Below are 12,619 nucleotides of genomic sequence, written 5' to 3' on the forward strand. Positions count from 1 at the left end.
TCGACTGTTGCGCAGGCGCCGCTGTCTTTTTTTTGAGTTCCTCCTCGGCGCCGTAATGATCTCTCTTGGACTGAAGGCTTGCAGCTCTTTGAAACAAATCGCCTCCTCTGCGCGTCCCCTTTCCTCCTTCCTTCCTTCAGCCGCCGCGGCCGACAGGCTCCGCGCTGCTGCGCGCATGCGCACTCCTACCTGCAGGTCCCTACCGCTCACGGAAAACGGGAGCACACAGGTGGGAGTGCGCATGCGCGCTTAGGGCTTTATTATATTAGATTTCTTATACCGCTTATCATATTTTTAAGCGGTGTACAATAATAATCAAATTTGTACAACATTCAACAAAGCATAGAGCAAGGTTAAAAACAATACAATATTTGCATATCATCAACTGGGAAAAAAATAGTAAAGATGAAGACTTACAATACAGACAGATTGAAAACAAGAGGAAGAAGGGGAGAAACTACAAAGTGCAAAGAACAGATTGAAAACAAGAAGAAGAAGGGGAGAAACTACAAAGTGCAAAGAAAAGAAAACAAATATGGGAGGTACAAAAGGGTGGGGTAAGACTGCAAATAAACAGTGTGACTTAGCCCTTACAAAGACCATTATGAGTCATAAGCATCAAGGAATAAAAATGTTTTTAGCTTTGCCTTGAAGTGACCTAGGGAAGTTTCTTCACGGAGATAGTTTGGTATGGAATTCTAAAGGTAGGTGCTGTCATTGAAAAAATGTTTGATCTCATGGTGTTGATATGTTTTAGGGATGGAATAGTTAGAAGATGTTGGGTTAAGAAACGAAGAGATTTAGCTGGAGTATAAGGAATGAGTAATCTATCGATGAACTCGAGTTGACTGCTTAAATGGGTTTTGATTGTTAGAAGGAGAATTTTGTAGTTAATTCTGTGTTCAACCGGCAACCAGTGAGCTTTGTGTAAGAAGGGGGTGACATGATCATATTTCTTTTGCACCGAATATAAGTTTTACTGCCATATTTTGTATTATTTGAAGGCACCAAATTTCTTTTTTTTGTTATGCCTTTAAAGAGGGCATTACAGTACCATAGTCTATACAAGAGATAACGAGCAAATGAATCAAGATATTCAGAGAGGCAGGTTCTAGTAGTTTGGAAAGAGATCTAATCATTATTAAACAGTGAAAGCAACATTGAACAACAGTACTGATGTGGAGGTGATAAATGAATTTAGTATCAAATGTTACTCCTAATAGTTTTTAAAAAAGAAATGGTTTTGATGGGTAGAGAATTAAATTTTAAGGGAGCCTGTATAGTTAATCTTTCTTTGATTGGAAAGATCATTACTTTTGATTTGTCAATGTTGAGGGACAATATGATAGAATCTAGCCAGGATTTAATTTTTTCAAGTTTTTGGTTGATGATGGATATCTCATCAGGGTTATTCAGATCAATGGGATGTATCAATTGCACGTCATCAGTATACGCAAACATTGTGAAGTCAGTGGATTGGCCTTGAGTTAAGAGAGGAGCCATGAAGATATTGAAGAGTAAAGGTGATAAAATTGAGCCCTGTGGAATGCCATGTTCATTATTAAAGGGTTCTGATGCTGTTGCATTAAAAATTACCTTGAAAGAATGGTCAGTAAAGAAGGATACGAACCAATCCATGACTTGGTCAGTAATACCAATTTCTTGAAGACTTCATAAAAGAAGTTTCTGGTCAATCATATCAAATGCCGACGAGAGGTCTAGTGAAATGAGTAGAACTGATTGGTGATGATCAAGATGGTAAAGAATTTTTGAAGTTAGCCCGATGAGTGACAGTTCAGTGGAATGGTGTTTACAGAATCCAGTTTGGTTAGAGTGGAGCACATTGGTTTTTATCGATGAAGTCGGTCAATATGTGGAAGTAGCTAGGAAGTTCTGGTAAAGATGTGCACGGGGGCTGGATTTAGATTTTTGGCCTTTGTTTCATTTTATACATTAATGATAAATATTTTAATGTATATTAAATAACTTTTTAATGAAAGCAAATCAACTTTCGAAATCGATTTTGCACATACTAACAAATCAAATGTGTGGTAACATGCACATTCAAGTTTCTAGTAGTATCAGGAGATAGGAGAACTCATGTTCTTCGACTGTGAGCCTGTAGCATGTAATAATGACTAGTTATGGCAAGGTCACTGCATCTACTGGTATTGCTGTACAGGTTCCTCACACACTACCTTGGCCTCTTTTGTGCCTGACCTTGAAGAATGTGTTAGTTTCAGCTGAAACCAAATGAGTACTGTTCAAAATCCCATACAGCCAACAATTTTTATTTGTTTATATTGTGAGCTTACCACAACTGGCCTTCAAACTTTAAAAATAGTTGTGCAGTACTGGCCAGCTCGGTCTCCTTAAATAGGATCCTCATGTTGTCCAACAGATGTTAGTGTGTGCTGAAAAATCTGGGAAGCTTTCTGTTGAAGCAAGATTCCTTTTGAGAATTAGCACTGGCATATCTCATTTCTTGCATGGGAAGCTATTCTGGTTTAGTTCACACTTTCCTGCTTCTAGTAATGCTAATGCTCAGCCAATCTCCTTTAAAAAAAAATCTTTTTTAACTAACCCCCTCCCAGCCCCCCTTTTTGAGTCCTTCTGTATAATGTGCCTTGTTGTTAACCTTTCTAGTGAGGCAATTAGTTGAATTTAGGGTTTATGAAGCAATTTTTCATATACACAGTGCAGAAGGTGATGTATGAGCAGTTACGTTGGAATAAAAATAGATAAAACTGCAGATAGCAGACACACATCCTGCTTATCCCAGTCTTTTTGTGGCAGTGAGTCCTTGATTAAGGCCAGATATAATCATGTGACCCCGGAGGTGCAAAGTAATTATGCATCTATGGAGATCCTGCCCAGGTCTTTAACCTCCAAGCATAGGTATGGTTTGGGAAGCATTGCACTAATATGTATTTGGATATAAATTTTTGCATGTATCTATTTATTTTTCTCTAACGTTCTCTGTATATTTTAGTCTATTTTTCTTTCCTTATTCCCATTTCAGATGAGACCAAATAAGTGGGTACAGACACACAATGTGGGGCAGCAGGATTGCTGAGCTTCAGCACTGGTCTCCTGGCCATCCTCTGGCAAATGAAATGTCGAACATTTAGTGCTAGATCCATTTAACATTTAATATGAGAGATTTTAAATTTACCAAATCCCCTTTGTTGGGGGATGGTGCAATTTAGAGTGTGATGGAAACTGTTTTTCAAGTTTTGACAAAAACTGGCTGCCCAGAGCCCAAATCGGCATTACGTCCCAGTTCTCTCTCCCTCCCACCCCCAAGCAGAAGGAAATGACTGTTCTTCCCTCCTTCTGCTCCCCAAACAAGAGAAATTGGCCCCACTCCCTAACCCATCCATGCCGTCCCATCCTTGGGGACATACCTTAAATCCTGGTGGCCTAGTTGGGACAGGCTTGATCCCCCAGTCACTCCTGCTGATGCCAGCTCTGCCATTGAAATGGCTGCTGCGAATTTCAGCAGCAGTATTGGCAGCAGCAGCCGTTTTGAGATGGGAGCCAGTATAGGAGAGGAGGAGGAGGAGGGACACAGCCCAAAGTTTTTCAGCTGAAAATATACTGATGTTTTCGACCAAAATGAAACAAGGCTGAATGAAGAGTTTGGGCCAGTTTCGGCACTGAAACTAAAATCCAGTTGGCTTTTAGTACAAATCATTCATCAAAGAAAATGCCTGCTTTCTATATTGCTTTCTTGAAATAATTATGGTTTCAAAATGTTGTCCTAATAATAGAACATCATTTTGTAGGCTAGTCAGAAGTCCAGCATTGCAGTAAAGTCCTTTTTCCTTTTCATTCTGCTAAACCAGTCCACACAGATGGGCTTTGTTCCGTTTCAGTCAACAAATGGAAGTAGAGCACAAAACCATTCCTCCCTTTTTAATAGAAATTTCTGGAGATCTAGAGAGATGGGCTAGGCTAAATCACACATGGGTGGGACCAGGGTGGATTTAAAATATCCAATAACTCTTCAATTTTTAAAAAAAATCAGATTTTTTTTTTAATAAAGTTTTCCTCAAGTCAGTCTGTTTTCTATTTAAGATACATTATAATCCAAAAGTTATTCATCATGAAATAAGGATTAGTTTTTAATTTCAAGGGCTGATTGAAAAGTAATGCCTCTGGTTTTATTTCCAAGAAGTAGACGTGGCAATACTGTGCTGGTTCTTGTGACGCTCATACATCGATGTTTCTGAACCTGCAGTTGGACCACAGCAAGAGGAAGTACTTTGTACTTTTGTCATGGCAGACGTGTCTGTAAGAGTACGCCAGAGGTATGTGATTGAATTTTGTGTTAAACTTGGGAAGAACGGTAATGAGAGTCTTGAAATGTTACAGCATGCACAACACAGAATTCAATCATGCACCTCTGGCATACTTTCACAGACATGTCTTCCTCATCTGCCATGACAAAACGTACAAAAGTTCTTCCTCTCGCTGTGACCCAACAATGAAGACTATGGCAGTTCAACAAGAACCAGCACAGTATTGCCACATCTACTTTTGGAAAGAAAAACAGAAGCAGTTTCATTACTTTTCAACCAGCCCTCGTTTGTAGCATGACTCTATATTTTCATGCAGTGTGTTAAATTTTTGGTAAATGGAATTCCATTATATCCATTCATAATGACTCAAAAGGCTCTTACTGGACATGTTGAGATGACCTTCAGAATAAGCTGTCCATTATGATTGAATTCTGCACAACAGCTGGCATATGGACCACCTACAACAGAAGCTTTTTTGGAGTTACCGTACACTGGATCAAGATCAGTACATTGGAATGAAAGTCTGCAGCATTGGCATGCTTACGTTTGCGAGGGCGACATACTTTCGACCTGATTGCATTCACACTCGAAAATCCACTCGAAATTTCATATCGCTGACAAAGTTCTCTGCACAGTTATAATGGATCAAACTTTAAGGCAATCAAGGTGTTCAGAGCCAGAAACAAAGATCATAGGACCAACACAAGTTGTGCCCTCACAAAACGACAACAAAGAGGTGACCTTCACGAATATTGCAGACATCCTAAATAATGGAACAGATGCAGAAGCAACAAGAGTATGTATGCACTTTCATCTTGCCATCATTGTAGTACCCACACAATGAGCATGATTGCTATGTCTGATTCAGAAGGGGCCAATGCAGATTACAGAAATTAAACCATAGAACCTTGGCGAAATGCAATGCCCTCTGGAACAAGTGTAGTAAAAGTCCACAGGCAGCTGAAATAGTGTGCAAAACTTCAGAAACCACACTTGCTGTACCAAATGTTACTAGATGGAACTAATTCTATTATGCTGTTGGCAAAGTGTATTCTATTGTGGAGAAGTCAGAAACTGTGATCAATGACATCTGTGAGAAGCTTTCCCTACCAGCTTTCCGCTCAAATGAAATCCCTGCGTGCACATCTTACCTCCATCAAGCCTTTACTCAAATATGCCAGACCAATTGTTGATGCTGTAATGAATGGAATCATTAAGCGTTTTGGTCCACTTGAAGCTAAGGATTTGATGGTAACTAATGTTTCACATCCACAATTTAAGCTGCGTTGGATCCAGACAGATGCTGTCACAGCTCATGCCAAATACTTGTTAATTGCAAGCAATGCAACTCCTAATGCAGCACCAGCTTCTTCTGCTTCTATGAATCAAATAAAGGGGACAATGCTGTGCAGTCTGAACTAGACATCTTCTTGAATGATGCTGCATGTGATATATCCAGTCTCCAGCATTATCCAACTGTGAAAGAAGTATTCTGAAGAATGCAAGCCTTCCATCAAACACACCATTGGTGGACAGATTCTTACACCATGCAGGAACAGTTTAACCGATGAGCAATTTTGAAATGCTTTTTAATGCTCAGAGCCAATAAGAAACTTTTTTCAACATAAAGTACATGTTGCTGTAGTTTTTCATATAGTTAATAGTTTTTTTGTTAGTTAATTTTTTTTGTAACTAGTAAAATATTTATATTTAGTGAAGAGTAAATGAAATCAGTAACTAGTTAAACTTTGTATCCCATGTAATTAGTAATGGTAACTACCATATATACGCGAATATAAGTCTATCCAAGTATAAGATGAGGCACCCCTTTTCTCCCCCAAAAAGGTTGACTTGAATATAAGATGAGGGAGGGGTTAATATTCATGTGCCTTGCCAGGATTTGTGCCCTGCCCTCCCTCCCCTGCCAGGCTCTGCATCCAGTCCCCCTTCCTGCTAGGCTCTGTACCCAGCCCCCCTCCATCCCGATGTCCTGCAGGCCTTCACCAGGCCTGCCGTATGACCTGGTGGGCTGGAACAAGAGGGATCCCTCCTGTCTCCTCTCCCGGCCGATTATTCCAATTTTTTTCCCTCTCTCCTGCCTACCCCCACATACATTTTTGAATCTCTGGTGGCCCAGCGAGAACCAGTGGCAGCCATTTAGGGAGCAGCTCAGCACCAAACAGGAACAAGGAAAGCTTGCTCATGCCCAGTACACCACTGGGCTGCGAGAACTCGAGGTGGCCATTCAGGGATGGACTCAGCATGGAAACCTCGCACAGCAATTTTACAGAAGAACATGTTCAAAAATGGATGGCATTGTTTGAGGTTTTGACTGTGTAAGCCACAGGTGTCAAAGTCGGTCCTCGAGGGCCAGAATCCAGTCGGGTTTTCAGGATTTCCCCAATGAATCTGCATGAGATCTATTTGCATGCACTGCTTTCAATGCATATTCATTGGGGAAATCCAGAAAACCCGACTGGATTCCGGCCCTCGAGGAGGGACTTTGACATCCCTGGTGTAAGCAGTGGTACTTGTGCTTGTAAGCAGCAATTTTGAAGCTATAAAACTTGTAGGTTCTATTTTCTTGAGGAGGCACCACCTTCCCCAATCTTCAAACCCTAGGTCCAATGAACATTTGGTTGATATCTGCACATTGGAGCAGATGTAAATGCTGACTAGATTTTTTTTTTTTCTTTTTAATGTGCATTCCTCCCTCCCCAAAAAAGAAAAATAACTTGTATATCATTCCTGCCTAAACCACTGAGTGTATACATTTTGAAAACTGCACATAAGTGTCTTTCTAAAATTACTGTTTAAATATATTGGGACATTTGTTTGTTTGTAAACCTACTATTTTTCAGATGTAAATAACCACACAAGAAGCCTTCTAAAATGACTTCCTAATTGCATGTATCTATAAGATTATTTTTTAAATTCATAGGGTGAATCTGTGAAGTATTTCCTGGATAATTTGGACCGGATTGGGGAACTGGTGAGTGTTTAAATATTTAGATGGTTATTTTGAATGCACTCCCTTGAATTCCATCTGCATAAGATTTGCTAAGATCGAAAATACTGACAAATGATTTTGAATTTTCTAGCATAAGCTTACCTTCTGTTTTCTCTGTCTTTCATTTTTTTTAAACTAAAAATAAGTTTAAATACATTTCTAGACAATCTGGTTGATGAGAACTCAATTTTGATACTAACTTCTCCCCCTCTCTGTCACCCCAGCTCTCTGACATTCTTCTCCCCTCCGATCTTCACCTAACCCTTTCCCTGGAGTTCCTTTCTTATTACAATCCTTGTAAACCGTGCCGAGCTCCACGACCATGGAGATGGTGCGGTATAAAAACCTAAGGTTTAGTTTAGTTTAATGGAATGTAATTTCAAATAAAGACAACACAAGCAGAATACCAAACAAATAGTATATATCATCAGAAGGTATTCACTCAATATATCTCATTATCTGCTTCAAAAAGAAGATTTTTGAAGCAGTAGCTTGTTTTCAAATCAATTCCCCTGATGCAGCAGCAATTGCGAAACAGGGCCTGTCGGGAGTTATATAAGATGGGAGTTACAAGATTTTCATTACGCTGAATTGAATTTCTGCACCGGGAGAGTGTTTTCTATAGAGCAGCGGTGATCTTTCCCATATCCGAGGACATTATTGAGATAGGTTTCTTGTTTGTCACAAGTATTTCTATTTAAAGAGACTTTGCTAATATATTTAAATATTTACTGCACTTTAACGGAGTTTTTCTATAACCGAGGATGTGCTCTCTATGACAACTTAGTAATTGTCATAGTAGTTTCCCGCATTTGCTCTCAGGGAACACTGAGGTCTTTTCTCCGTATTAGGACCCTGCTCTTACCAGTCTCAGATAATGGGATATATTGAGTGAATACCTTTTGGTGATATATGTAATTTAAAATGTCATAATCTAGAATTTGTGGAAAGTAATTTATAACAAAGTGCCTAGGTTAAGTGACCGTGAAGGCACTAAAGGGCAAATTCTATAAGAAGCGCCCAAAAGATAGGCACCTACTTAGGCACTGTTCAGCGCCTTTCAAGTAAAATTGGGTGCTGTTTAGTGAATCGCACTGAGTGGCACCTATTTGGGCACCTATTTTGGAGGTGCCCAGTAAATAGGCCAGCTCTAGGCACAACTAAAAGTTAGGCGCCCATGCGAGTGCTTAAGCACGCTTAAGAGCAGCGATTCTGTAAGAAGGCGCCTAACACATAGCTGTGCCCACGCCTAACATGCATAGTGCCTATTTTTTTGAAGGCTGCCTAAATTTTTAGAGGTGCCTTGTTACAGAATTGCGCTTTCTTGATAGGCGCCTATGTTTCAATCAGTGTTGATTAAAAAGCCTAATTGAGCTTGTAAATCAATTTAGATAGGCACCTATCTAGGTGGGCGCCTCTGAAATAGGTGCCTAACTGTAGGCACTGGTTACAGAATTTGGGCCTATGTGACTATAAAATACTAACTCAAATTCCATAGCAGTAGCACCTACATTAAAGGCAGGTTGAATATTGGCATGTATGTAAAATAGGTACATAAATTCTGACTGTTCCACCCAAACATTGCCCTGTGCATACCTACTTGTGCAACCACATGCCAGCCTGCACAATTTTGTAAATGCCCATTTATGCACTTATGGTTTATAAAATTACCCCCATTAAGTAGAAAGGCGTGTATGTATGAGTGAGTGGGATAATTCTCTAAACCATTTTGATGCAAAATCCAAAGGTGGTACTTTTTATCTCCTTGACTTTGAAAGTTTTCACAGGACACGCACACATGTACTTTTCCTTTATTAAAAAAATAAAAATAAAAAAGTTGGCTATGGTAAATCACTTCTAGATATTTAATTCTGCTCTTTCTGCCCAAATTTCACCCCTGTAGATGCTTACTGGCAAAGTATATGTGCCATCATATTGCATTTACCTGTGTAAATCTATTTTATCCATGAAAATGGTTTATCATCCTGCAGTATAAGAGGTTTTATTCATCCTTTGGAGCAGGTGTAAATGTGTTCCTTTACTATGTATTTGTTATGTATTTTATAAAATGTGTATACATTTCCGCTTTGTCCCTGCTCCACCTAAGTTTTACCCCCAGTGACACCTACATATTGTATACATTTCCGCTTTGCCCCTGCTCCACCCAAGCTTTACCCCCAGTGACACCTACATGTTGTATGCATATAAGTGTGTGGTTGTCTTGTCACCATGTATACTGACACATGCATGTATACTGACACATGCATAGTATAGAATAGTTTTATTAAAAATGTCTTCCACTTGTAAAACAGCCTTTACATGTGGAGAAACATAAAACTACCCCCCTTAATGTATAGAACTGATTGCTGGTTATGTGCCTCTTTAATAAGATTTCATTATCTCTTGGGGTGTGGGGGGGTTTTCCTTCTCCTTTCATTTTTTTTCCACATCTTCTACAGAATTATATTCCTAGCAGGCAAGACATTCTTCTGGCTAGAAAAGCCACTAAGGGGATTGTGGAGCATGACTTCATTATCAAAAAAATCCCATTCAAAATGGTGGATGTGGGAGGACAGAGATCCCAGCGTCAGAAGTGGTTTCAGTGTTTTGACGGGATAACTTCCATCCTGTTCATGGTGTCATCCAGTGAATACGACCAGGTTCTCATGGAGGACAGGCGAACAAATCGATTAATGGAATCTATGAATATCTTTGAAACAATTGTAAATAACAAGCTTTTTTCCAATGTTTCCATCATCCTTTTTCTAAATAAAATGGATCTTCTTGTGGAAAAAGTGAAGATCGTTAGCATTAAAAAGTACTTTTCCGATTTCAGGGGGGATCCTCACAGGCTGGATGATGTCCAGCGTTACCTAGTTCAGTGTTTTGACAGAAAGAGGCGAAACCGCAGTAAACCACTCTTCCATCATTTTACAACAGCCATAGATACTGAAAATATTCGCTTTGTGTTCCATGCTGTGAAAGATACAATCCTCCAAGAAAACCTGAAGGACATTATGCTGCAATGAAGGAGGGAACTGTGCCTTTATTTCTTTTAATTTATTTCAGACATTTTATTCAATGGACCCTAGCATGGGTTAAAGAATCTCAAATATAGTGATTCTAGGATCCTTTCTATAATTATCCCAGCTCAGGAATGCTGCAAACCAGCCAACCTAAAGGCAGAAGGGCTTTAGAGACTGCTGGCTACTGAATCATCTGGTCTTCTAAAGCTACTGAATTCAATTGGTCCGATTAGGTTTTATCATGCTTCTGTCTTTTTGAATCATAATATGTTATGGCAAAATTGTTTTGAATGAAGAAGACTTCAAACCAGCTAGTGATAAAATACAGTTCAGGATAATTGAATTTGAGCTGAAATTACATTTGATCTTGCAGACTTGCCAATGGTTATAACTGAGAATAAATTATAAGGAAAAAGGCAATCATTTGATTCATGACTTTGATTGTGCCATGCCCTTGGCATGCACATATAAACTGTTTTGCCGATTACTGATCTCTTCTAGTCACCGATACCCAGGTACATATTCTGATTGTCATACTAAAATACATTGAATTTATTTTTTAACAGATTTTGTCCCTACTGCTCTGGGGGAAAAAGGAGAAGCAAAATAAAATGAGAATAAAGTGATCCCTTATTTTGGAAAAGTGTACCCTCCTAAAAGGAGAAAAATTTAAAAAAAGAAATTATAGATAGATATATATATATATATGTATAATAATATGAGAGAGATGAATTTTATTTCATAATCAGCTGTTATGCTAGGAATAGCTGCGTTAGGGGGTATACAAAATTTCTGCTCTTTGGTCACAAACCTTTCTTTTGCCTTCAGTTCAAAATGCCACTCAATTTACCCAAGATGCTCTCACAAAAGCTTCAAAGGAGTCGATCCTTAGCCGAAGTAGTTGTTTCAGCTCTGTTCGGTAGAGATGCTAAGCACTTGACTACTTGGTACGACTAAGGATCGACTCCTTTGAAGCTTTTGTGAGAGCATCTTGGGTAAATTGAGTGGCATTTTGAACTAAAGGCAAGAGAAAGTGAGATTTGTGACCAAAAAGCAGAAATTTTGTATAACCCTGATGCAGCCATTCTAACAAAACATGGCCCTAGCAGGTTGCGTGAAAATTGATAAAAGAAATAAAATCCATCCTTTTTTGGTGCTTATGATCCTTTTGCATGCACATCCTTTTCTGTTTGTGGTGCACCCACTTCTGTGTGTTTGTAAGGCCTTATTTTGCACAGCTGTGCGGGTTGTTGCACAATAGAACAAATTCTAAACAATAATTTGGATTTATAGGGCATGTGCTGGTTTATAGTAAACATTCACATTTTGAACCTTCAGCCACATTGGGAGCATATACTGTGAGGGGCTGGTGTCTTATTTTCCTGGTAGCTCAGCACTGTTTCACTCCTGCTTTTACTAGAATTTAGGATGTTTTGTGCTCTAAAGTAACTTTTAGAATTTTGTCTCCTTTTGTATAAGATCTAGCAACTGGCAAAACCTTTATAAAGCTATTGTCAATATAGCTGTTGGCTGGTTCTTAATATTTAAATGTTACAGGAGTAAGAACTCTACCTTGGTATGTTTCAGGTTCACTTGATCAATAGAAACCTTACTTCAAATCTATTTAAAGGTTTATATGTTGGATTATTTTGTACAGTGATCAGTAGTAGTCTTTGTTAAAGCATGTGTTATAAATATTGTCTCATATTAACATTGTCCATTTCAGATTATCTTGAATGTGAAACCACAAAAGTCTGAGTAACACTGACAGCTATTCAGATACAATTCTTGCACCATAACTGTAAATGTCTTTTTTAAATTTCTAGGTGCTTTATCACTATAAAATGTTACATTCTTTACTAAACTGAAAAAATAGACCTATTTCATTGTTTTTGTGGAGCCTTAGAATTTTAAGTACTCTGACTTTCAAATAATTTTTCTTTTTTCAAAAATTTAAGTGTAGTCTGATACATCTAGTTTCTAAAGGCAATTGATCATTAATAAAATGCATCCTAATTAAACTTTATTAACTAACAGTAAACTTCATTGATTCAAATTAAGTTTTCCTGTTTTTTTAATAACTTTTTTCCATACATATACTATTGCAGGTATGTTGCATATTGTCGGATACTTGCAGTCCTCTGTTTTTTCTTGTATCTACTTGTGTTGATAATGATTATATCTTCCGATATTCATCTAAATTTGGTGTTCAGGAGATAGTTTATTACTGTACATTTTAAATATCTAGGTGGTTTACAAATAATAAAATGGATAGCACA

General features: G+C 38.5%; 1 protein-coding gene across 3 annotated transcripts in view; it reads left to right on the top strand.

Moving 5' to 3' along the window:
* Window positions 1-12,366, top strand: part of GNA12 (G protein subunit alpha 12) — a 65,494-nt gene extending 53,128 nt beyond the window's left edge. For all 3 annotated transcript variants that reach the window (XM_033963826.1, XM_033963824.1, XM_033963825.1), the window contains 2 exons: window positions 7,246-7,296; window positions 9,774-12,366. In XM_033963826.1, the coding sequence (XP_033819717.1) occupies window positions 7,246-7,296; window positions 9,774-10,343 (621 nt within the window). In that variant the 3' untranslated portion in view covers window positions 10,344-12,366. The remainder of the gene's footprint in view (window positions 1-7,245; window positions 7,297-9,773) is intronic.
* The last annotated feature ends 253 nt before the right edge of the window (window positions 12,367-12,619 follow it).

Source organism: Geotrypetes seraphini, chromosome 11, assembly GCF_902459505.1.
Source record: "Geotrypetes seraphini chromosome 11, aGeoSer1.1, whole genome shotgun sequence".
In the NCBI taxonomy this organism is placed as follows: domain Eukaryota; kingdom Metazoa; phylum Chordata; class Amphibia; order Gymnophiona; family Dermophiidae; genus Geotrypetes; species Geotrypetes seraphini.